The sequence below is a fragment of the Telmatherina bonti genome (genome assembly GCF_933228915.1).
Source record: "Telmatherina bonti genome assembly, chromosome: 17".
In the NCBI taxonomy this organism is placed as follows: domain Eukaryota; kingdom Metazoa; phylum Chordata; class Actinopteri; order Atheriniformes; family Telmatherinidae; genus Telmatherina; species Telmatherina bonti.
In genome coordinates, this window is record NC_136615.1 from 39,769,045 (window position 1) to 39,791,998 (window position 22,954).

A 22,954-nucleotide genomic window follows, 5' to 3' on the forward strand; every position below is an offset into this window, starting at 1 on the left:
GGGCAACTTGCACTAGATGGAACTGCTTGTTACAGGTGACTTCTGGCCTGAATGTACTATCAGCAGTTTACCACACTGTAAAGGAATTTGAGCCAGCATGAACACCTAAATATCCAGCAGGGAAATAAAGAGTTGTGGCATTTACTATACAATCAGTTTGCACATCCTCCACCACAGCAGCTAATTGATCTGCCACAGAGGAACATACTGGGAACATACATGGAAGGCAAGCACCTGCCCAGCCCACATATATACTGCATTCAGCTCTGCCCCTAAATCAGCGCTGATAGATCAAAACTAACTGACTGACTGACTAGACTCGACTCGACTAAAGACTCTTATTCTGAAGGTGAGGGTCATTCGGACCGGAAGTTGTGCCGAAGCGCCTTCCTCCACTGCAGCACGCCAATAAGGTCGCCAAACTGGTAGAAGTTGTGGTTGGATTGGTGAGGGGAGTCCACATTGCTTTCTCCAACAGGTAACTAAGTTATCTTCTGTCGAATGTAAATGTTTGGAGAGCGCGAGCCTGACGTGTATCAGTAGAAGCTAACCATTTAACAGCTTACAGCCTCATTTTAGTCACGAGCCGTCTCTTTTTCGATCATATTCTACTGTTTCGATTCCAGTAAAATGAACCGAGGTAAAGTTAGTTTGATGTTTGATATTCAACAGATATTCGGACACCCAGTCTCCCGACCCGAAGCCACCTCGTCGTGGGGTTAAGATGCACGATGCAACGGTCTTCTTAACTTCATACCTTCCATCTATATTCCAACACCCAGTCTCCTCGTAATGAATTGCCGACCCTAAGCTGCTTTGTCGTGGGGTTGTGACAGCAAATTTCACCGCAGCGGTCTTCACCACCGGCGGATAGTTAGGGACCGTCAACAAATTAACCATGGCAGAATTTAAACATAACTAGCTTTTTAGTCATGTGACCTACACACTTCAAACACTGCCTAATGGTTCAGCTAGTCTAGTCTACCTACACTATATATACACAATATAATATATAATATAATATAATAACCCGAGATGAAAATGGAGAAAATAAAGGCTGTGCAACATGTGGCAGGACTAGATGAACCATTAGGCAGTGTTTGAAGTGTGTAGGTCACATGACTAAAAAGCTATTGAACTTTGAAATCTTAAAAAATTCATATAAAATAACCCAAGATGAAAATGGAAAAAATAAAAGCTGTGCAACATGTAGCAGGAATAGCTGCTCCATTAGACATTGCTTGAAGTGTGTAGGTCACATGACTAAAAAGCTATTGAACTTTGAAATCTTAAAAAATTCATATAAAATCCCACAAGATGAAAATGAGGAAAATAAAGGCTGTGCAATGTGTGGCAGGACTGGACTAGTAATTAGGCAGTGATTTTAGGTGTGTAAGTCACGTGAGTAAAAACCTATTGATGTTTGAATTGATTAAAAATTCATATAAAATAGGACTAGATGAAAATGGAGAAAATAAAGGCAGTGTAGCACTCACAGATAAATCATAAACTGTTTAAAATTGTTTTGACATTCATAGCCCCAGTGGTTGCGGGGATAGTTATGTTTAAATTCTGCCATGGTTAATTTGTTGACGGTCCCTAACTATCCGCCGGTGGTGAAGACCGCTGCGGTGAAATTTGCTGTCACAACCCCACGACAAAGCAGCTTAGGGTCGGCAATTCGTTACGAGGAGACTGGGTGTTGGAATATAGATGGAAGGTATGAAGTTAAGAAGACCGTTGCATCGTGCATCTTAACCCCACGACGAGGTGGCTTCGGGTCGGGAGACTGGGTGTCCAAATATCTGTTGAATATCAAACATCAAACTAACTTTACCTCGGTGTAAAATGAAGCACACGAGCGATGTCTACGTTGTGATAACCTACTGTCCGGTTTAAGCCTTGTTTACTAGCTAAAAAATATAACTTAATATTTTTCCACTCCTTTTTAAAAGCTTTTTTCTCGTTTATGCATGGGTGAGCATTGTATTGCTGCAATTTTTTATACGATAAATCATTATTCATACTGGTAGTCCCACTGAGCCACACAGTCTCATTTGCAAAACAGACCAATTTACATGCATGTGCTTTGGATTTGCTGTAGCTATTAAGAATAATAAATGTATAATGGATTTATTTATTTTATTTTATTTTTTTATGTGTAAATACATGAGTATACATTTCCATGCTCCAACCAAGCGGCAACCTCCACCAGTTAAAAGTATAGAAGAGCCAAAAATTGCAGTTCTCCTCTCATCCACTAGGGGCTCCAAAACTGCAAATCCCCATAGACTCCCATGTTTAAAAAGACCAACTTCACAGCAGAAATAAACACGTTTACACTTAGAATAAACATGTTTCCAGCAGGAATAAACATGTTTACAGCCTGATTAAAAAATCAATTTTCTGTTTAATAGGTCAGGTTTACCTTCATGACAACTGTGGGGGGAGTGAATTTTTTTCTGACCATTTAAAAGTAATTTAATCTTGATGTTCGGCATATTTAGGGGCGTGTCCTTTTGATTGACAGGTACCCAATCTCCCACTTCAAGTCAGAAGAACGTAGAACAACCGCGGTTTTTAGCCGGTTAACAACGTGACTTAGCTTTAGCCCGCTTACCTCCATTAGCTGGTTATGCCTGTTATCTCCGGGTTAGCTCGGTTAGCTCTTAGCTACAGAAAGCTCGGAGTTCGCTAGATGTCAATCATCCACCATGACGCTCACAGCCCCCCTCTCAGCTCCACCTCTTTGCCCATATTAGTATTTTCTGGGCGAGACGACACGCATGATGCTGCCAAGATGGCGATGGTAGGAACCGCCCATCGAGCTTCAATTCAGCTCTTCAGAAACCTACAGGTGACGTCACAGAGGCTCCGTCCATCTTTTATATACAGTCTATGGTTTTAAGCCAAGCCAACTTTATTTATAAAGCACTTTTAAAACAGCAATAACCATTGAAAAATAATAAAATCTATTTGTAATGGATAAGATGTATAAAATATCTAAAAAGTACTGAAAGAAAAGAAATGAACAAAAGCTGAAAGTGGTTCTATGAGCTACTGACTTTTTTAAACCAGTTATTCTGTATTTTGGCCCATATATGAAGAAATATATAGTAACACATTGATACCAGATTTGATAAATATGCTAAAGTACACTGCTCAAAAAAAATAAATGGAACACTAAAGTAACATGTTGTAGATCTTAATGAATGAAATATTTTTATCAAATAAATGGAGTCATGGAGACCTCAAAATGGAAAGGGCACACTGAGCTCTGGCCCTAAAATCCATCAGCCAACAGGCAAAACCTCGCTCTGTAGTGTTCCAGTTTGGCAGCAGGCGGACCAGACGTGATAAAAAGAGCAAGAACAAGAAAGTATTCTACAACAACGTTAGCTTCTTAATTGACCATGACTTTCAGGGGGATAGTCATGACCATGTCTTGTGCAAATGGGAAAAAAAAAAAAAGCTGTGAATACACTGAGGCAAAAAAAGTTTCTGAAGGAAAAACAAAGTTTCAGACGCCATAGATGCAGATTTTTTTTAATGAGGACTGCACCGGGTTATTCCAGAATGCTGCGGAGGTAACGAGGGACATGTTGGCACTCGTTCTTCTATTTACAGTGGTGAAGACTCCCTACACACTAGATCAGGAGGAACTCCAGAAGATCATTCCTGCCAGCAGCCTCTAGAACAAGACCTCCTCTAGTTAACTATTATTTGCTACAATATCAAATTTCTCTTTGGGGATTAATAAATTATTTTTTATTTAATTTTTGTTATATAATTTGATTTTGAAAGCTACTGGAAGTATATAAACATCCACTTATGTAGCAACAAGGCTGGTGTATCTCAGCAGGATCCCCTGTTTTGGCTGCCATGGTAACGAAGCAGCACTGTGTAACAGAACCCCATGAAGACAGTTAGCTTTACGCTAATTTAGGCTAATTTAGGATTTACTGGTGGAAGAGAAAGCAGCGACTTAAGCGTTGGAGCTGTTTTTCTATTACCAGCAGCAGTAGTTACCATATGGTGGACTATCATGGCGGTTCCCTACCGGCTTAACCGTCATATGTTGAAACAAATCTAAAACTATGTGTAAAAAGAATGTCATGTTATTACCACATATAGATAAAACATAAACAAATGTAATAAACAACAGAAAATGTCCCTTCAAGATCCCCTGTGGTTGTGTTGCAGTGCTTCAGGTTTAATGCTGCCTCATAAAACCCAACCAGGAATCAGAACATGCCTCCAGGCAAGAAGCATCACGGATCCAGGTCCAAAAACTCCAAACAAATTCTCATCAGTGAAGAAATGAAGATTTCAGTGCACCTCTCTCTGGAGAGGTTTCGCTACAGTGAAGACAGAGGTACCAGCTGTTTGTTTCACAGTGGAAAATGATCTTTTTGTTTACATTCATACACACCAACACTTTACACAGCCTCTGATTCTGTATAGTAAACGGGGTAAAAACACAGAAATGATAGAAAAAAAGACAGTTATCCCTCTTTTAACAACTGTAAACGTCTGGGAAGTGAGGAGACCAGCTGCTGGAGTTTTAGGAGAACAACGTTGTCCCGTTCTGAACAACATTCCTGGTCTGGACTGCAGGCGGACCAGTTAAGCCATGCTGGTGGATGCAGTATGTGGTTTAGCATTTTCAGAATCCGCTTGTTTTTGTCATTAAGCCAGCATCCCGGCACAATTAAATTAATTCCAGTACAACCAGTACAATTCTTCTTTTATACCCAGTCATGTTACTGATCTGTTCCCAGTTAAACCAGTTATGTTACTGATCTGTTCCCAGTTAAACCAGTTATGTTACTGATCTGTTCCCAGTTAAACCAGTCCTGTTACTGACCTGTTCCCAGTTAAACCAGTCATGTTACTGACCTGTTCCCAGTGAAACCAGTCATGTTACTGACCTGTTCCCAGTGAAACCAGTCATGTTACTGATCTGTTCCCAGTTAAACCAGTCATGTTACTGACCTGTTCCCAGTGAAACCAGTCATGTTACTGACCTGTTCCCAGTTAAACCGGTCATGTTACTGATCTGTTCCCAGTTAAACCAGTTATGTTACTGATCATTCCCAGTTATACCGGTCATGTTACTGATCTGTTCCCAGTTAAACCAGTCATGTTACTGATCTGTTCCCAGTTAAACCAGTCATGTTACTGACCTGTTCCCAGTGAAACCAGTCATGTTACTGACCTGTTCCCAGTTAAACCGGTCATGTTACTGATCTGTTCCCAGTTAAACCAGTTATGTTACTGATCATTCCCAGTTATACCGGTCATGTTACTGATCTGTTCCCAGTTAAACCAGTCATGTTACTGACCTGTTCCCAGTTAAACCGGTCATGTTACCGACCTGTTCCCAGTTAAACCGGTCATGTTACTGACCTGTTCCCAGTGAAACCAGTCATGTTACTGATCTGTTCCCAGTTAAACCAGTTATGTTACTGATCATTCCCAGTTATACCAGTCATGTTACTGATCTGTTCCCAGTTAAACCAGTTATGTTACTGACCTGTTCCCAGTTAAACCAGTTATGTTACTGACCTGTTCCCAGTTATACCAGTTATGTTACTGACCTGTTCCCAGTTAAACCGGTCATGTTACCGACCTGTTCCCAGTTAAACCGGTCATGTTACCGACCTGTTCCCAGTTAAACCGGTCATGTTACCGACCTGTTCCCAGTTAAACCGGTCATGTTACCGACCTGTTCCCAGTTAAACCGGTCATGTTACCGACCTGTTCCCAGTTAAACCGGTCATGTTACCGACCTGTTCCCAGTTAAACCGGTCATGTTACCGACCCGTTCCCAGTTAAACCGGTCATGTTACCGACCCGTTCCCAGTTAAACCGGTCATGTTACCGACCCGTTCCCAGTTAAACCGGTCATGTTACCGACCCGTTCCCAGTTAAACCGGTCCTGTTACCGACCCGTTCCCAGTTAAACCGGTCCTGTTACCGACCTGTTCCCAGTTAAACCGGTCCTGTTACTGACCTGTTCCCAGTTAAACCAGTCATGTTACTGATCTGTTCCCAGTCAAACCAGTCCTGTTCCCAGTTAAACCAGTCATGTTACTGACCTGTTCCCAGTTAAACCAGTCATGTTACAGACCTGTTCCCAGTTAAACCAGTCATGTTACTGATCTGTTCCCAGTCAAACCAGTCCTGTTCCCAGTCAAACCAGTCCTGTTCCCAGTTAAACCAGTCATGTTACTGACCTGTTCCCAGTGAAACCAGTCATGTTACTGACCTGTTCCCAGTGAAACCAGTCATGTTACTGACCTGTTCCCAGTGAAACCAGTCATGTTACTGACCTGTTCCCAGTGAAACCAGTCATGTTACCGACCTGTTCCCAGTGAAACCAGTCCTGTTCCCAGTGAAACCAGTCCTGTTCCCAGTGAAACCAGTCCTGTTCCCAGTGAAACCAGTCCTGTTCCCAGTTAAACCAGTCATGTTACTGACCTGTTCCCAGTTAAACCAGTCATGTTACTGACCTGTTCCCAGTTATACCAGTTATGTTACTGACCTGTTCCCAGTGAAACCAGTCCCGTTACTGACCTGTTCCCAGTTAAACCGGTCATGTTACCGACCTGTTCCCAGTTAAACCGGTCATGTTACCGACCTGTTCCCAGTTAAACCGGTCATGTTACCGACCTGTTCCCAGTTAAACCGGTCATGTTACCGACCTGTTCCCAGTTAAACCGGTCATGTTACCGACCTGTTCCCAGTTAAACCGGTCATGTTACTGACCTGTTCCCAGTTAAACCAGTCCTGTTCCCAGTGAAAACAGTCCCGTTCCCAGTGAAACCAGTCCCGTTCCCAGTGAAACCAGTCCCGTTCCCAGTGAAACCAGTCCCGTTCCCAGTGAAACCAGTCCTGTTACTGACCTGTTCCCAGTGAAACCAGTCCTGTTCCCAGTGAAACCAGTCCCGTTCCCAGTGAAACCAGTCCCGTTCCCAGTGAAACCAGTCCCGTTCCCAGTGAAACCAGTCCCGTTCCTAGTGAAACCAGTCCCGTTCCTAGTGAAACCAGTCCTGTTCCCAGTGAAAACCGGTCATGTTACTGACCTGTTCCCAGTGAAACCGGTCATGTTACTGACCTGTTCCCAGTGAAACCAGTCATGTTACTGACCTGTTCCCAGTGAAACCAGTCATGTTACTGACCTGTTCCCAGTGAAACCAGTCATGTTACTGACCTGTTCCCAGTGAAACCAGTCATGTTACTGACCTGTTCCCAGTGAAACCAGTCATGTTACTGACCTGTTCCCAGTGAAACCAGTCATGTTACTGACCTGTTCCCAGTTAAACCAGTCATGTTACCGACCTGTTCCCAGTGAAACCAGTCATGTTACTGACCTGTTCCCAGTGAAACCAGTCATGTTACCGACCTGTTCCCAGTGAAACCGGTCATGTTACTGACCTGTTCCCAGTTAAACCGGTCATGTTACTGACCTGTTCCCAGTGAAACCAGTCATGTTACTGACCTGTTCCCAGTGAAACCAGTCATGTTACCGACCTGTTCCCAGTTAAACCAGTCATGTTACTGACCTGTTCCCAGTGAAACCAGTCCCGTTCCCAGTGAAACCAGTCCCGTTCCCAGTGAAACCAGTCCTGTTCCCAGTGAAACCAGTCCTGTTCCCAGTTAAACCAGTTCTGTTCCCAGTTAAATCGGTCATGTTACTGACCTGTTCCCAGTGAAAGCAGTCATGTTACCGACCTGTTCCCAGTTAAACCAGTCATGTTACTGACCTGTTCCCAGTGAAACCAGTCCCGTTCCCAGTGAAACCAGTCCCGTTCCCAGTGAAACCAGTCCTGTTCCCAGTGAAACCAGTCCTGTTCCCAGTTAAACCAGTTCTGTTCCCAGTTAAATCGGTCATGTTACTGACCTGTTCCCAGTGAAAGCAGTCCTGTTACTGACCTGTTCCCAGTGAAACCAGTCCTGTTCCCAGTTAAACCAGTCATGTTACTGACCTGTTCCCAGTGAAACCAGTCCTGTTCCCAGTGAAACCAGTCCTGTTCCCAGTGAAACCAGTCCTGTTCCCAGTGAAACCAGTCCTGTTCCTAGTGAAACCAGTCCTGTTCCCAGTTAAACCAGTTCTGTTCCCAGTTAAATCGGTCATGTTACTGACCTGTTCCCAGTGAAACCAGTCCCGTTCCCAGTGAAACCAGTCCCGTTCCCAGTGAAACCAGTCCCGTTCCCAGTGAAACCGGTTATGTTCCCAGTTAAACCAGTCCTGTTACTGACCTGTTCCCAGTGAAACCGGTCATGTTACTGACCTGTTCCCAGTGAAACCAGTCATGTTACTGACCTGTTCCCAGTGAAACCAGTCCTGTTCCCAGTGAAACCAGTCCTGTTCCCAGTGAAACCAGTTCTGTTCCCAGTTAAACCGGTCATGTTCCCAGTTAAACCGGTCATGTTCCCAGTTAAACCGGTCATGTTCCCAGTTAAACCAGTCCCGTTCCCAGTTAAACCAGTCCCGTTCCCAGTGAAACCAGTCCCGTTCCCAGTGAAACCAGTCCCGTTCCCAGTGAAACCAGTCCCGTTCCCAGTGAAACCAGTCCTGTTCCCAGTGAAACCAGTTCTGTTCCCAGTTAAACCAGTCATGTTACCGACCTGTTCCCAGTGAAACCAGTCATGTTACTGACCTGTTCCCAGTGAAACCAGTCCCGTTCCCAGTGAAACCAGTCCTTTTCCCAGTGAAACCAGTCCTGTTACTGACCTGTTCCCAGTGAAACCAGTCCTGTTCCCAGTTAAACCGGTCATGTTACTGACCTGTTCCCAGTGAAACCAGTCCTGTTCCCAGTGAAACCAGTCCTGTTCCTAGTGAAACCAGTCCTGTTCCCAGTGAAACCAGTTCTGTTCCCAGTTAAACCAGTCATGTTACTGACCTGTTCCCAGTGAAACCAGTCCTGTTCCCAGTTAAACCAGTCATGTTACTGACCTGTTCCCAGTGAAACCAGTCCTGTTCCCAGTGAAACCAGTCCTGTTCCTAGTGAAACCAGTCCTGTTCCCAGTGAAACCAGTTCTGTTCCCAGTTAAATCGGTCATGTTACTGACCTGTTCCCAGTGACACCAGTCCCGTTCCCAGTGAAACCAGTCCTGTTACTGACCTGTTCCCAGTGAAACCAGTCCTGTTCCTAGTGAAACCAGTCCTGTTCCCAGTTAAACCGGTCATGTTCCCAGTTAAACCGGTCATGTTCCCAGTTAAACCGGTCATGTTCCCAGTGAAACCAGTCCCGTTCCCAGTGAAACCAGTCCCGTTCCCAGTGAAACCAGTCCCGTTCCCAGTGAAACCAGTCCTGTTCCCAGTTAAAGCAGTCCTGTTACTGACCTGTTCCCAGTTAAACCAGTTCTGTTCCCAGTTAAATCGGTCATGTTACTGACCTGTTCCCAGTGAAACCAGTCCCGTTCCCAGTGAAACCAGTCCCGTTCCCAGTGAAACCAGTCCCGTTCCCAGTGAAACCAGTCCTGTTCCCAGTTAAACCGGTTATGTTCCCAGTTAAACCAGTCCTGTTACTGACCTGTTCCCAGTGAAACCAGTCATGTTACTGACCTGTTCCCAGTTAAACCAGTCATGTTACCGACCTGTTCCCAGTTAAACCAGTCATGTTACTGACCTGTTCCCAGTGAAACCAGTCCCGTTCCCAGTGAAACCAGTCCCGTTCCCAGTGAAACCAGTCCTGTTCCCAGTGAAACCAGTCCTGTTACTTACCTGTTCCCAGTGAAACCAGTCCTGTTCCCAGTTAAACCGGTCATGTTACTGACCTGTTCCCAGTGAAACCAGTCCTGTTCCCAGTGAAACCAGTCCTGTTCCCAGTGAAACCAGTCCTGTTCCCAGTGAAACCAGTCCTGTTCCCAGTGAAACCAGTCCTGTTCCTAGTGAAACCAGTCCTGTTCCCAGTGAAACCAGTTCTGTTCCCAGTTAAATCGGTCATGTTACTGACCTGTTCCCAGTGAAACCAGTCCTGTTCCCAGTGAAACCAGTCCTGTTCCTAGTGAAACCAGTCCTGTTCCCAGTTAAACCAGTCCTGTTCCCAGTGAAACCAGTCCTGTTACCAGTTAAACCAGTCATGTTACTGACCTGTTCCCAGTGAAACCAGTCCCGTTCCCAGTGAAACCAGTCCCGTTCCCAGTGAAACCAGTCCCGTTCCCAGTGAAACCAGTCATGTTACTGACCTGTTCCCAGTGAAACCAGTCCTGTTCCCAGTGAAACCAGTCCTGTTCCCAGTGAAACCAGTCCTGTTCCCAGTGAAACCAGTCCTGTTCCTAGTGAAACCAGTCCTGTTCCCAGTTAAACCAGTTCTGTTCCCAGTTAAATCGGTCATGTTACTGACCTGTTCCCAGTGAAACCAGTCCCGTTCCCAGTGAAACCAGTCCCGTTCCCAGTGAAACCAGTCCTGTTCCCAGTTAAACCGGTTATGTTCCCAGTTAAACCAGTCCTGTTACTGACCTGTTCCCAGTGAAACCAGTCATGTTGCTGACCTGTTCCCAGTTAAACCAGTTCTGTTCCCAGTTAAATCGGTCATGTTACTGACCTGTTCCCAGTGAAACCAGTCCTGTTCCCAGTTAAACCAGTCATGTTACTGACCTGTTCCCAGTGAAACCAGTCCTGTTCCCAGTGAAACCAGTCCTGTTCCCAGTGAAACCAGTCCTGTTCCCAGTGAAACCAGTTCTGTTCCCAGTTAAATCGGTCATGTTACTGACCTGTTCCCAGTGAAACCAGTCCCGTTCCCAGTGAAACCAGTCCTGTTACTGACCTGTTCCCAGTGAAACCAGTCCTGTTCCCAGTTAAACCGGTTATGTTCCCAGTTAAACCGGTCATGTTCCCAGTTAAACCAGTCATGTTACTGACCTGTTCCCAGTGAAACCAGTCCTGTTCCCAGTTAAACCAGTCATGTTACTGACCTGTTCCCAGTGAAACCAGTCCTGTTCCCAGTGAAACCAGTCCTGTTCCCAGTGAAACCAGTCCTGTTCCTAGTGAAACCAGTCCTGTTCCCAGTGAAACCAGTTCTTTTCCCAGTGAAACCAGTCCTGTTCCCAGTGAAACCAGTCCTGTTCCTAGTGAAACCAGTCCTGTTCCCAGTGAAACCAGTTCTTTTCCCAGTTAAATCGGTCATGTTACTGACCTGTTCCCAGTGAAACCAGTCCCGTTCCCAGTGAAACCAGTCCCGTTCCCAGTGAAACCAGTCCCGTTCCCAGTGAAACCAGTCCTGTTACTGACCTGTTCCCAGTGAAACCAGTCCTGTTACTGACCTGTTCCCAGTTAAACCGGTTATGTTCCCAGTTAAACCGGTTATGTTCCCAGTTAAACCGGTTATGTTCCCAGTTAAACCGGTCATGTTCCCAGTGAAACCAGTCCCGTTCCCAGTGAAACCAGTCCTGTTACTGACCTGTTCCCAGTGAAACCAGTCCTGTTCCCAGTGAAACCAGTCCTGTTACTGACCTGTTCCCAGTGAAACCGGTCATGTTACTGACCTGTTCCCAGTGAAACCAGTCATGTTACTGACCTGTTCCCAGTGAAACCAGTCCCGTTCCCAGTGAAACCAGTCCCGTTCCCAGTGAAACCAGTCCCGTTCCCAGTGAAACCAGTCCCGTTCCCAGTGAAACCAGTCCCGTTCCTAGTGAAACCAGTCCCGTTCCTAGTGAAACCCGTCCCGTTCCCAGTGAAACCCGTCCCGTTCCCAGTGAAACCCGTCCCGTTCCCAGTGAAACCCGTCCCGTTCCCAGTGAAACCAGTCCCGTTCCCAGTGAAACCAGTCCTGTTACTGACCTATTCCCAGTGAAACCAGTCCCGTTCCCAGTGAAACCAGTCCCTTTCCCAGTGAAACCAGTCCCTTTCCCAGTGAAACCAGTCCCTTTCCCAGTGAAACCAGTCCCGTTACTGACCTGTTCCCAGTGAAACCAGTCCCGTTCCCAGTGAAACCAGTCCCGTTCCCAGTGAAACCAGTCCCGTTCCCAGTGAAACCAGTCCCGTTCCCAGTGAAACCAGTCCTGTTACTGACCTGTTCCCAGTGAAACCAGTCCCGTTCCCAGTGAAACCAGTCCCGTTCCCAGTGAAACCAGTCCCGTTCCCAGTGAAACCAGTCCTGTTACTGAACTTTTCCCAGTGAAACCAGTCCCGTTCCCAGTGAAACCAGTCCCGTTCCCAGTGAAACCAGTCCCGTTCCCAGTGAAACCAGTCCCGTTCCCAGTGAAACCAGTTCTGTTCCCAGTTAAATCGGTCATGTTACTGACCTGTTCCCAGTGAAACCAGTCCCGTTCCCAGTGAAACCAGTCCCGTTCCCAGTGAAACCAGTCCTGTTACTGACCTGTTCCCAGTGAAACCAGTCCTGTTCCCAGTTAAACCGGTTATGTTCCCAGTTAAACCGGTCATGTTCCCAGTTAAACCGGTTATGTTCCCAGTTAAACCGGTCATGTTCCCAGTTAAACCGGTCATGTTCCCAGTTAAACCGGTCATGTTCCCAGTGAAACCGGTCATGTTCCCAGTGAAACCGGTCCCGTTCCCAGTGAAACCAGTCCCGTTCCCAGTGAAACCAGTCCCGTTCCCAGTGAAACCAGTCCCGTTCCCAGTGAAACCAGTCCCGTTCCCAGTGAAACCCGTCCCGTTCCCAGTGAAACCCGTCCCGTTCCCAGTGAAACCCGTCCCTTTCCCAGTGAAACCCGTCCCTTTCCCAGTGAAACCCGTCCCGTTCCCAGTGAAACCAGTCCCGTTCCCAGTGAAACCAGTCCCGTTCCCAGTGAAACCAGTCCTGTTACTGACCTGTTCCCAGTGAAACCAGTCCTGTTCCCAGTGAAACCAGTCCTGTTCCCAGTGAAACCAGTCCTGTTCCCAGTGAAACCAGTCCCGTTCCCAGTGAAACCAGTCCCGTTACTGACCTGTTCCCAGTGAAACCAGTCCCGTTCCCAGTGAAACCAGTCCCGTTCCCAGTGAAACCAGTCCCGTTCCCAGTGAAACCAGTCCCGTTCCCAGTGAAACCAGTCCTGTTACTGACCTTTTCCCAGTGAAACCAGTCCCGTTCCCAGTGAAACCAGTCCCGTTCCCAGTGAAACCAGTCCCGTTCCCAGTGAAACCAGTCCTGTTACTGACCTGTTCCCAGTGAAACCAGTCCCGTTCCCAGTGAAACCAGTCCCGTTCCCAGTGAAACCAGTCCCGTTCCCAGTTAAACCAGTCATGTTACTGACCTGTTCCCAGTGAAACCAGTCCTGTTCCCAGTGAAACCAGACCCGTTCCCAGTGAAACCAGTCCTGTTACTGACCTTTTCCCAGTGAAACCAGTCCTGTTCCCAGTGAAACCAGTCCCGTTCCCAGTGAAACCAGTCCCGTTCCCAGTGAAACCAGTCCCGTTCCCAGTGAAACCAGTCCCGTTCCCAGTGAAACCAGTCCCGTTCCTAGTGAAACCAGTCCCGTTCCTAGTGAAACCCGTCCCGTTCCCAGTGAAACCCGTCCCGTTCCCAGTGAAACCCGTCCCGTTCCCAGTGAAACCCGTCCCGTTCCCAGTGAAACCAGTCCCGTTCCCAGTGAAACCAGTCCTGTTACTGACCTGTTCCCAGTGAAACCAGTCCCGTTCCCAGTGAAACCAGTCCCGTTCCCAGTGAAACCAGTCCCTTTCCCAGTGAAACCAGTCCCGTTCCCAGTGAAACCAGTCCTGTTACTGACCTGTTCCCAGTGAAACCAGTCCTGTTCCCAGTGAAACCTGTCCCGTTCCCAGTGAAACCAGTCCTGTTACTGACCTGTTCCCAGTGAAACCAGTCCTGTTCCCAGTGAAACCAGTCCCGTTCCCAGTGAAACCAGTCCCGTTCCCAGTGAAACCAGTCCTGTTACTGAACTTTTCCCAGTGAAACCAGTCCCGTTCCCAGTGAAACCAGTCCCGTTCCCAGTGAAACCAGTCCCGTTCCCAGTGAAACCAGTCCCATTCCCAGTGAAACCAGTCCTGTTACTGACCTTTTCCCAGTGAAACCAGTCCCGTTCCCAGTGAAACCAGTCCCGTTCCCAGTGAAACCAGTCCCGTTCCCAGTGAAACCAGTCCCGTTCCCAGTGAAACCAGTCCTGTTACTGACCTTTTCCCAGTGAAACCAGTCCCGTTCCCAGTGAAACCAGTCCCGTTCCCAGTGAAACCAGTCCCGTTCCCAGTGAAACCAGTCCCGTTCCCAGTGAAACCAGTCCTTTTACTGACCTGTTCCCAGTGAAACCAGTCCCGTTCCCAGTGAAACCAGTCCCGTTCCCAGTGAAACCAGTCCCGTTCCCAGTTAAACCAGTCATGTTACTGACCTGTTCCCAGTGAAACCAGTCCTGTTCCCAGTGAAACCAGACCCGTTCCCAGTGAAACCAGTCCTGTTACTGACCTTTTCCCAGTGAAACCAGTCCTGTTCCCAGTGAAACCAGTCCCGTTCCCAGTGAAACCAGTCCCGTTCCCAGTGAAACCAGTCCCGTTCCCAGTGAAACCAGTCCCGTTCCTAGTGAAACCCGTCCCGTTCCCAGTGAAACCCGTCCCGTTCCCAATGAAACCCGTCCCGTTCCCAGTGAAACCCGTCCCGTTCCCAGTGAAACCAGTCCCGTTCCCAGTGAAACCAGTCCTGTTACTGACCTGTTCCCAGTGAAACCAGTCCCGTTCCCAGTGAAACCAGTCCCGTTCCCAGTGAAACCAGTCCCTTTCCCAGTGAAACCAGTCCCGTTCCCAGTGAAACCAGTCCTGTTACTGACCTGTTCCCAGTGAAACCAGTCCTGTTCCCAGTGAAACCAGTCCCGTTCCCAGTGAAACCAGTCCTGTTACTGACCTGTTCCCAGTGAAACCAGTCCTGTTCCCAGTGAAACCAGTCCCGTTCCCAGTGAAACCAGTCCCGTTCCCAGTGAAACCAGTCCCGTTCCCAGTGAAACCAGTCCCGTTCCCAGTGAAACCAGTCCTGTTACTGAACTTTTCCCAGTGAAACCAGTCCCGTTCCCAGTGAAACCAGTCCCGTTCCCAGTGAAACCAGTCCCGTTCCCAGTGAAACCAGTCCCGTTCCCAGTGAAACCAGTCCCGTTCCCAGTGAAACCAGTCCTGTTCCCAGTGAAACCAGTTCTGTTCCCAGTTAAATCGGTCATGTTACTGACCTGTTCCCAGTGAAACCAGTCCCGTTCCCAGTGAAACCAGTCCCGTTCCCAGTGAAACCAGTCCTGTTACTGACCTGTTCCCAGTGAAACCAGTCCTGTTCCCAGTTAAACCGGTTATGTTCCCAGTTAAACCGGTTATGATCCCAGTTAAACCGGTTATGTTCCCAGTTAAACCGGTCATGTTCCCAGTTAAACCGGTCATGTTCCCAGTGAAACCGGTCATGTTCCCAGTGAAACCAGTCCCGTTCCCAGTGAAACCAGTCCCGTTCCCAGTGAAACCAGTCCTGTTACTGACCTGTTCCCAGTGAAACCAGTCCCGTTCCCAGTGAAACCAGTCCCGTTCCCAGTGAAACCAGTCCTGTTCCCAGTGAAACCAGTTCTGTTCCCAGTTAAATCGGTCATGTTACTGACCTGTTCCCAGTGAAACCAGTCCCGTTCCCAGTGAAACCAGTCCCGTTCCCAGTGAAACCAGTCCTGTTACTGACCTGTTCCCAGTGAAACCAGTCCTGTTCCCAGTTAAACCGGTTATGTTCCCAGTTAAACCGGTTATGATCCCAGTTAAACCGGTTATGTTCCCAGTTAAACCGGTCATGTTCCCAGTTAAACCGGTCATGTTCCCAGTGAAACCGGTCATGTTCCCAGTGAAACCGGTCATGTTCCCAGTGAAACCAGTCCCGTTCCCAGTGAAACCAGTCCCGTTCCCAGTGAAACCAGTCCTGTTACTGACCTGTTCCCAGTGAAACCAGTCCTGTTCCCAGTGAAACCAGTCCTGTTACTGACCTGTTCCCAGTGAAACCGGTCATGTTACTGACCTGTTCCCAGTGAAACCAGTCCCGTTCCTAGTGAAACCAGTCCCGTTCCCAGTGAAACCAGTCCCGTTCCCAGTGAAACCCGTCCCGTTCCCAGTGAAACCCGTCCCGTTCCCAGTGAAACCCGTCCCGTTCCCAGTGAAACCAGTCCCGTTCCCAGTGAAACCAGTCCCGTTCCCAGTGAAACCAGTCCTGTTACTGACCTGTTCCCAGTGAAACCAGTCCTGTTCCCAGTGAAACCAGTCCCGTTCCCAGTGAAACCAGTCCCGTTCCCAGTGAAACCAGTCCTGTTACTGACCTGTTCCCAGTGAAACCAGTCCCGTTCCCAGTGAAACCAGTCCCGTTCCTAGTGAAACCAGTCCCGTTCCTAGTGAAACCCGTCCCGTTCCCAGTGAAACCCGTCCCGTTCCCAGTGAAACCCGTCCCGTTCCCAGTGAAACCAGTCCCGTTCCCAGTGAAACCAGTCCTGTTACTGACCTGTTCCCAGTGAAACCAGTCCCGTTCCCAGTGAAACCAGTCCCGTTCCCAGTGAAACCAGTCCCTTTCCCAGTGAAACCAGTCCCGTTCCCAGTGAAACCAGTCCTGTTACTGACCTGTTCCCAGTGAAACCAGTCCTGTTCCCAGTGAAACCTGTCCCGTTCCCAGTGAAACCAGTCCTGTTACTGACCTGTTCCCAGTGAAACCAGTCCTGTTCCCAGTGAAACCAGTCCCGTTCCCAGTGAAACCAGTCCCGTTCCCAGTGAAACCAGTCCTGTTACTGAACTTTTCCCAGTGAAACCAGTCCCGTTCCCAGTGAAACCAGTCCCGTTCCCAGTGAAACCAGTCCCGTTCCCAGTGAAACCAGTCCCGTTCCCAGTGAAACCAGTCCCATTCCCAGTGAAACCAGTCCTGTTACTGACCTTTTCCCAGTGAAACCAGTCCCGTTCCCAGTGAAACCAGTCCCGTTCCCAGTGAAACCAGTCCCGTTCCCAGTGAAACCAGTCCCGTTCCCAGTGAAACCAGTCCTGTTACTGACCTTTTCCCAGTGAAACCAGTCCCGTTCCCAGTGAAACCAGTCCCGTTCCCAGTGAAACCAGTCCCGTTCCCAGTGAAACCAGTCCCGTTCCCAGTGAAACCAGTCCTTTTACTGACCTGTTCCCAGTGAAACCAGTCCCGTTCCCAGTGAAACCAGTCCCGTTCCCAGTGAAACCAGTCCCGTTCCCAGTTAAACCAGTCATGTTACTGACCTGTTCCCAGTGAAACCAGTCCTGTTCCCAGTGAAACCAGACCCGTTCCCAGTGAAACCAGTCCTGTTACTGACCTTTTCCCAGTGAAACCAGTCCTGTTCCCAGTGAAACCAGTCCCGTTCCCAGTGAAACCAGTCCCGTTCCCAGTGAAACCAGTCCCGTTCCCAGTGAAACCAGTCCCGTTCCTAGTGAAACCAGTCCCGTTCCTAGTGAAACCCGTCCCGTTCCCAGTGAAACCCGTCCCGTTCCCAATGAAACCCGTCCCGTTCCCAGTGAAACCCGTCCCGTTCCCAGTGAAACCAGTCCCGTTCCCAGTGAAACCAGTCCTGTTACTGACCTGTTCCCAGTGAAACCAGTCCCGTTCCCAGTGAAACCAGTCCCTTTCCCAGTGAAACCAGTCCCGTTCCCAGTGAAACCAGTCCTGTTACTGACCTGTTCCCAGTGAAACCAGTCCTGTTCCCAGTGAAACCAGTCCCGTTCCCAGTGAAACCAGTCCCGTTCCCAGTGAAACCAGTCCTGTTACTGACCTGTTCCCAGTGAAACCAGTCCTGTTCCCAGTGAAACCAGTCCCGTTCCCAGTGAAACCAGTCCCGTTCCCAGTGAAACCAGTCCCGTTCCCAGTGAAACCAGTCCCGTTCCCAGTGAAACCAGTCCTGTTACTGAACTTTTCCCAGTGAAACCAGTCCCGTTCCCAGTGAAACCAGTCCCGTTCCCAGTGAAACCAGTCCCGTTCCCAGTGAAACCAGTACCGTTCCCAGTGAAACCAGTCCCGTTCCCAGTGAAACCAGTCCCGTTCCCAGTGAAACCAGTCCTGTTCCCAGTGAAACCAGTTCTGTTCCCAGTTAAATCGGTCATGTTACTGACCTGTTCCCAGTGAAACCAGTCCCGTTCCCAGTGAAACCAGTCCCGTTCCCAGTGAAACCAGTCCTGTTACTGACCTGTTCCCAGTGAAACCAGTCCTGTTCCCAGTTAAACCGGTTATGTTCCCAGTTAAACCGGTTATGATCCCAGTTAAACCGGTTATGTTCCCAGTTAAACCGGTCATGTTCCCAGTTAAACCGGTCATGTTCCCAGTGAAACCGGTCATGTTCCCAGTGAAACCAGTCCCGTTCCCAGTGAAACCAGTCCCGTTCCCAGTGAAACCAGTCCTGTTACTGACCTGTTCCCAGTGAAACCAGTCCCGTTCCCAGTGAAACCAGTCCCGTTCCCAGTGAAACCAGTCCTGTTCCCAGTGAAACCAGTTCTGTTCCCAGTTAAATCGGTCATGTTACTGACCTGTTCCCAGTGAAACCAGTCCCGTTCCCAGTGAAACCAGTCCCGTTCCCAGTGAAACCAGTCCTGTTACTGACCTGTTCCCAGTGAAACCAGTCCTGTTCCCAGTTAAACCGGTTATGTTCCCAGTTAAACCGGTTATGATCCCAGTTAAACCGGTTATGTTCCCAGTTAAACCGGTCATGTTCCCAGTTAAACCGGTCATGTTCCCAGTGAAACCGGTCATGTTCCCAGTGAAACCAGTCCCGTTCCCAGTGAAACCAGTCCCGTTCCCAGTGAAACCAGTCCTGTTACTGACCTGTTCCCAGTGAAACCAGTCCTGTTCCCAGTGAAACCAGTCCTGTTACTGACCTGTTCCCAGTGAAACCGGTCATGTTACTGACCTGTTCCCAGTGAAACCAGTCCCGTTCCTAGTGAAACCAGTCCCGTTCCCAGTGAAACCAGTCCCGTTCCCAGTGAAACCCGTCCCGTTCCCAGTGAAACCCGTCCCGTTCCCAGTGAAACCCGTCCCGTTCCCAGTGAAACCCGTCCCGTTCCCAGTGAAACCAGTCCCGTTCCCAGTGAAACCAGTCCCGTTCCCAGTGAAACCAGTCCTGTTACTGACCTGTTCCCAGTGAAACCAGTCCTGTTCCCAGTGAAACCAGTCCTGTTCCCAGTGAAACCAGTCCCGTTCCCAGTGAAACCAGTCCCGTTCCCAGTGAAACCAGTCCTGTTACTGACCTGTTCCCAGTGAAACCAGTCCCGTTCCCAGTGAAACCAGTCCCGTTCCCAGTGAAACCAGTCCCGTTCCCAGTGAAACCAGTCCTGTTACTGACCTTTTCCCAGTGAAACCAGTCCCGTTCCCAGTGAAACCAGTCCCGTTCCCAGTGAAACCAGTCCCGTTCCCAGTGAAACCAGTCCTGTTACTGACCTGTTCCCAGTGAAACCAGTCCCGTTCCCAGTGAAACCAGTCCCGTTCCCAGTGAAACCAGTCCCGTTCCCAGTTAAACCAGTCATGTTACTGACCTGTTCCCAGTGAAACCAGTCCTGTTCCCAGTGAAACCAGACCCGTTCCCAGTGAAACCAGTCCTGTTACTGACCTTTTCCCAGTGAAACCAGTCCTGTTCCCAGTGAAACCAGTCCCGTTCCCAGTGAAACCAGTCCCGTTCCCAGTGAAACCAGTCCCGTTCCTAGTGAAACCAGTCCCGTTCCCAGTGAAAGCAGTCCCGTTCCCAGTGAAACCAGTCCTGTTACTGACCTGTTCCCAGTGAAACCAGTCCTGTTCCCAGTGAAACCAGTCCCGTTCCCAGTGAAACCAGTCCCGTTCCCAGTGAAACCAGTCCTGTTACTGACCTGTTCCCAGTGAAACCAGTCCTGTTCCCAGTGAAACCAGTCCTGTTACTGACCTGTTCCCAGTGAAACCGGTCATGTTACTGACCTGTTCCCAGTGAAACCAGTCCCGTTCCTAGTGAAACCAGTCCCGTTCCCAGTGAAACCAGTCCCGTTCCCAGTGAAACCCGTCCCGTTCCCAGTGAAACCCGTCCCGTTCCCAGTGAAACCCGTCCCGTTCCCAGTGAAACCAGTCCCGTTCCCAGTGAAACCAGTCCCGTTCCCAGTGAAACCAGTCCTGTTACTGACCTGTTCCCAGTGAAACCAGTCCTGTTCCCAGTGAAACCAGTCCTGTTCCCAGTGAAACCAGTCCCGTTCCCAGTGAAACCAGTCCCGTTCCCAGTGAAACCAGTCCTGTTACTGACCTGTTCCCAGTGAAACCAGTCCCGTTCCCAGTGAAACCAGTCCCGTTCCCAGTGAAACCAGTCCCGTTCCCAGTGAAACCAGTCCTGTTACTGACCTTTTCCCAGTGAAACCAGTCCCGTTCCCAGTGAAACCAGTCCCGTTCCCAGTGAAACCAGTCCCGTTCCCAGTGAAACCAGTCCTGTTACTGACCTGTTCCCAGTGAAACCAGTCCCGTTCCCAGTGAAACCAGTCCCGTTCCCAGTGAAACCAGTCCCGTTCCCAGTTAAACCAGTCATGTTACTGACCTGTTCCCAGTGAAACCAGTCCTGTTCCCAGTGAAACCAGACCCGTTCCCAGTGAAACCAGTCCTGTTACTGACCTTTTCCCAGTGAAACCAGTCCTGTTCCCAGTGAAACCAGTCCCGTTCCCAGTGAAACCAGTCCCGTTCCCAGTGAAACCAGTCCCGTTCCTAGTGAAACCAGTCCCGTTCCCAGTGAAAGCAGTCCCGTTCCCAGTGAAACCAGTCCTGTTACTGACCTGTTCCCAGTGAAACCAGTCCTGTTCCCAGTGAAACCAGTCCCGTTCCCAGTGAAACCAGTCCTGTTACTGACCTTTTCCCAGTGAAACTTGTCCCATTCCTAGTGAAACCAGTCCCGTTCCTAGTGAAACCAGTCCCATTCCCAGTGAAACCAGTCCCGTTCCCAGTGAAACCAGTCCTGTTACTGACCTTTTCCCAGTGAAACCAGTCCCGTTCCCAGTGAAACCAGTCCCGTTCCCAGTGAAACCAGTCCCGTTCCCAGTGAAACCAGTCCTGTTACTGACCTTTTCCCAGTGAAACCAGTCCCGTTCCCAGTGAAACCAGTCCCGTTCCTAGTGAAACCAGTCCCGTTCCCAGTGAAACCAGTCCCGTTCCTAGTGAAACCAGTCCCGTTCCCAGTGAAACCCGTCGTTACTGACCTTTTCCCAGTGAAACCAGTCCCGTTCCCAGTGAAACCAGTCCCGTTCCTAGTGAAACCAGTCCCGTTCCTAGTGAAACCAGTCCCGTTCCCAGTGAAACCAGTCCCGTTCCCAGTGAAACCAGTCCCGTTCCTAGTGAAACCAGTCCCGTTCCTAGTGAAACCAGTCCCGTTCCTAGTGAAACCAGTCCCGTTCCCAGTGTAACCAGTCCCGTTCCCAGTGTAACCAGTCCCGTTCCCAGTGAAACCAGTCCCGTTCCCAGTGAAACCAGTCCCGTTCCCAGTGAAACCAGTCCCGTTCCCAGTGAAACCAGTCCCGTTCCTAGTGAAACCAGTCCCGTTCCCAGTGAAACCAGTCCCGTTCCCAGTGAAACCAGTCCCGTTCCCAGTGAAACCAGTCCCGTTCCCAGTGAAACCAGTCCCGTTCCCAGTGAAACCAGTCCCGTTCCTAGTGAAACCAGTCCCGTTCCCAGTGTAACCAGTCCCGTTCCCAGTGTAACCAGTCCCGTTCCCAGTGTAACCAGTCCCGTTCCCAGTGAAACCAGTCCCGTTCCCAGTGAAACCAGTCCCGTTCCCAGTGAAACCAGTCCCGTTCCTAGTGAAACCAGTCCCGTTCCTAGTGAAACCAGTCCCGTTCCCAGTGAAACCAGTCCCGTTCCTAGTGAAACCAGTCCCGTTCCCAGTGTAACCAGTCCCGTTCCCAGTGTAACCAGTCCCGTTCCCAGTGTAACCAGTCCCGTTCCCAGTGAAACCAGTCCCGTTCCTAGTGTAACCAGTCCCGTTCCTAGTGTAACCAGTCCCGTTCCTAGTGAAACCAGTCCCGTTCCCAGTGAAACCAGTCCCGTTCCCAGTGAAACCAGTCCCGTTCCCAGTGAAACCAGTCCCGTTCCTAGTGAAACCAGTCCCGTTCCCAGTGAAACCAGTCCCGTTCCCAGTGAAACCAGTCCCGTTCCCAGTGAAACCAGTCCCGTTCCTAGTGAAACCAGTCCCGTTCCTAGTGAAACCAGTCCCGTTCCCAGTGAAACCAGTCCCGTTCCCAGTGTAACCAGTCCCGTTCCCAGTGTAACCAGTCCCGTTCCCAGTGTAACCAGTCCCGTTCCCAGTGTAACCAGTCCCGTTCCCAGTGAAACCAGTCCCGTTCCCAGTGAAACCAGTCCCGTTCCCAGTGAAACCAGTCCCGTTCCCAGTGAAACCAGTCCCGTTCCTAGTGAAACCAGTCCCGTTCCCAGTGAAACCAGTCCCGTTCCCAGTGAAACCAGTCCCGTTCCCAGTGAAACCAGTCCCGTTCCTAGTGAAACCAGTCCCGTTCCCAGTGAAACCAGTCCCGTTCCCAGTGTAACCAGTCCCGTTCCCAGTGTAACCAGTCCCGTTCCCAGTGAAACCAGTCCCGTTCCCAGTGAAACCAGTCCCGTTCCCAGTGAAACCAGTCCCGTTCCCAGTGAAACCAGTCCCGTTCCCAGTGAAACCAGTCCCGTTCCCAGTGTAACCAGTCCCGTTCCCAGTGAAACCAGTCCCGTTCCCAGTGTAACCAGTCCCGTTCCCAGTGAAACCAGTCCCGTTCCCAGTGTAACCAGTCCCGTTCCCAGTGTAACCAGTCCCGTTCCCAGTGTAACCAGTCCCGTTCCCAGTGTAACCAGTCCTGTTCCCAGTGAAACCAGTCCCGTTCCCAGTGAAACCAGTCCCGTTCCCAGTGTAACCAGTCCCGTTCCCAGTGAAACCAGTCCCGTTCCCAGTGAAACCAGTCCCGTTCCCAGTGAAACCAGTCCCGTTCCCAGTGAAACCAGTCCCGTTCCCAGTGAAACCAGTCCCGTTCCCAGTGAAACCAGTCCCGTTCCCAGTGAAACCAGTCCCGTTCCCAGTGAAACTG

The 22,954-nt window shown here is 49.5% G+C and overlaps 1 protein-coding gene across 1 annotated transcript in view; it reads left to right on the forward strand.

The window, feature by feature from the left end:
* Positions 1-371: 371 nt before the first annotated feature.
* ythdc2 (YTH domain containing 2) overlaps positions 372-22,954 on the forward strand; it is a gene marked incomplete at its 3' end in the record, with an annotated part of 109,614 nt that continues 87,031 nt past the window's right edge. Inside the window, exons 1-2 of the mRNA XM_079256421.1 lie at positions 372-478; positions 4,204-4,375. Of these exons, the coding sequence (XP_079112547.1) occupies positions 4,252-4,375 (124 nt within the window). The 5' untranslated portion in view covers positions 372-478; positions 4,204-4,251. The remainder of the gene's footprint in view (positions 479-4,203; positions 4,376-22,954) is intronic.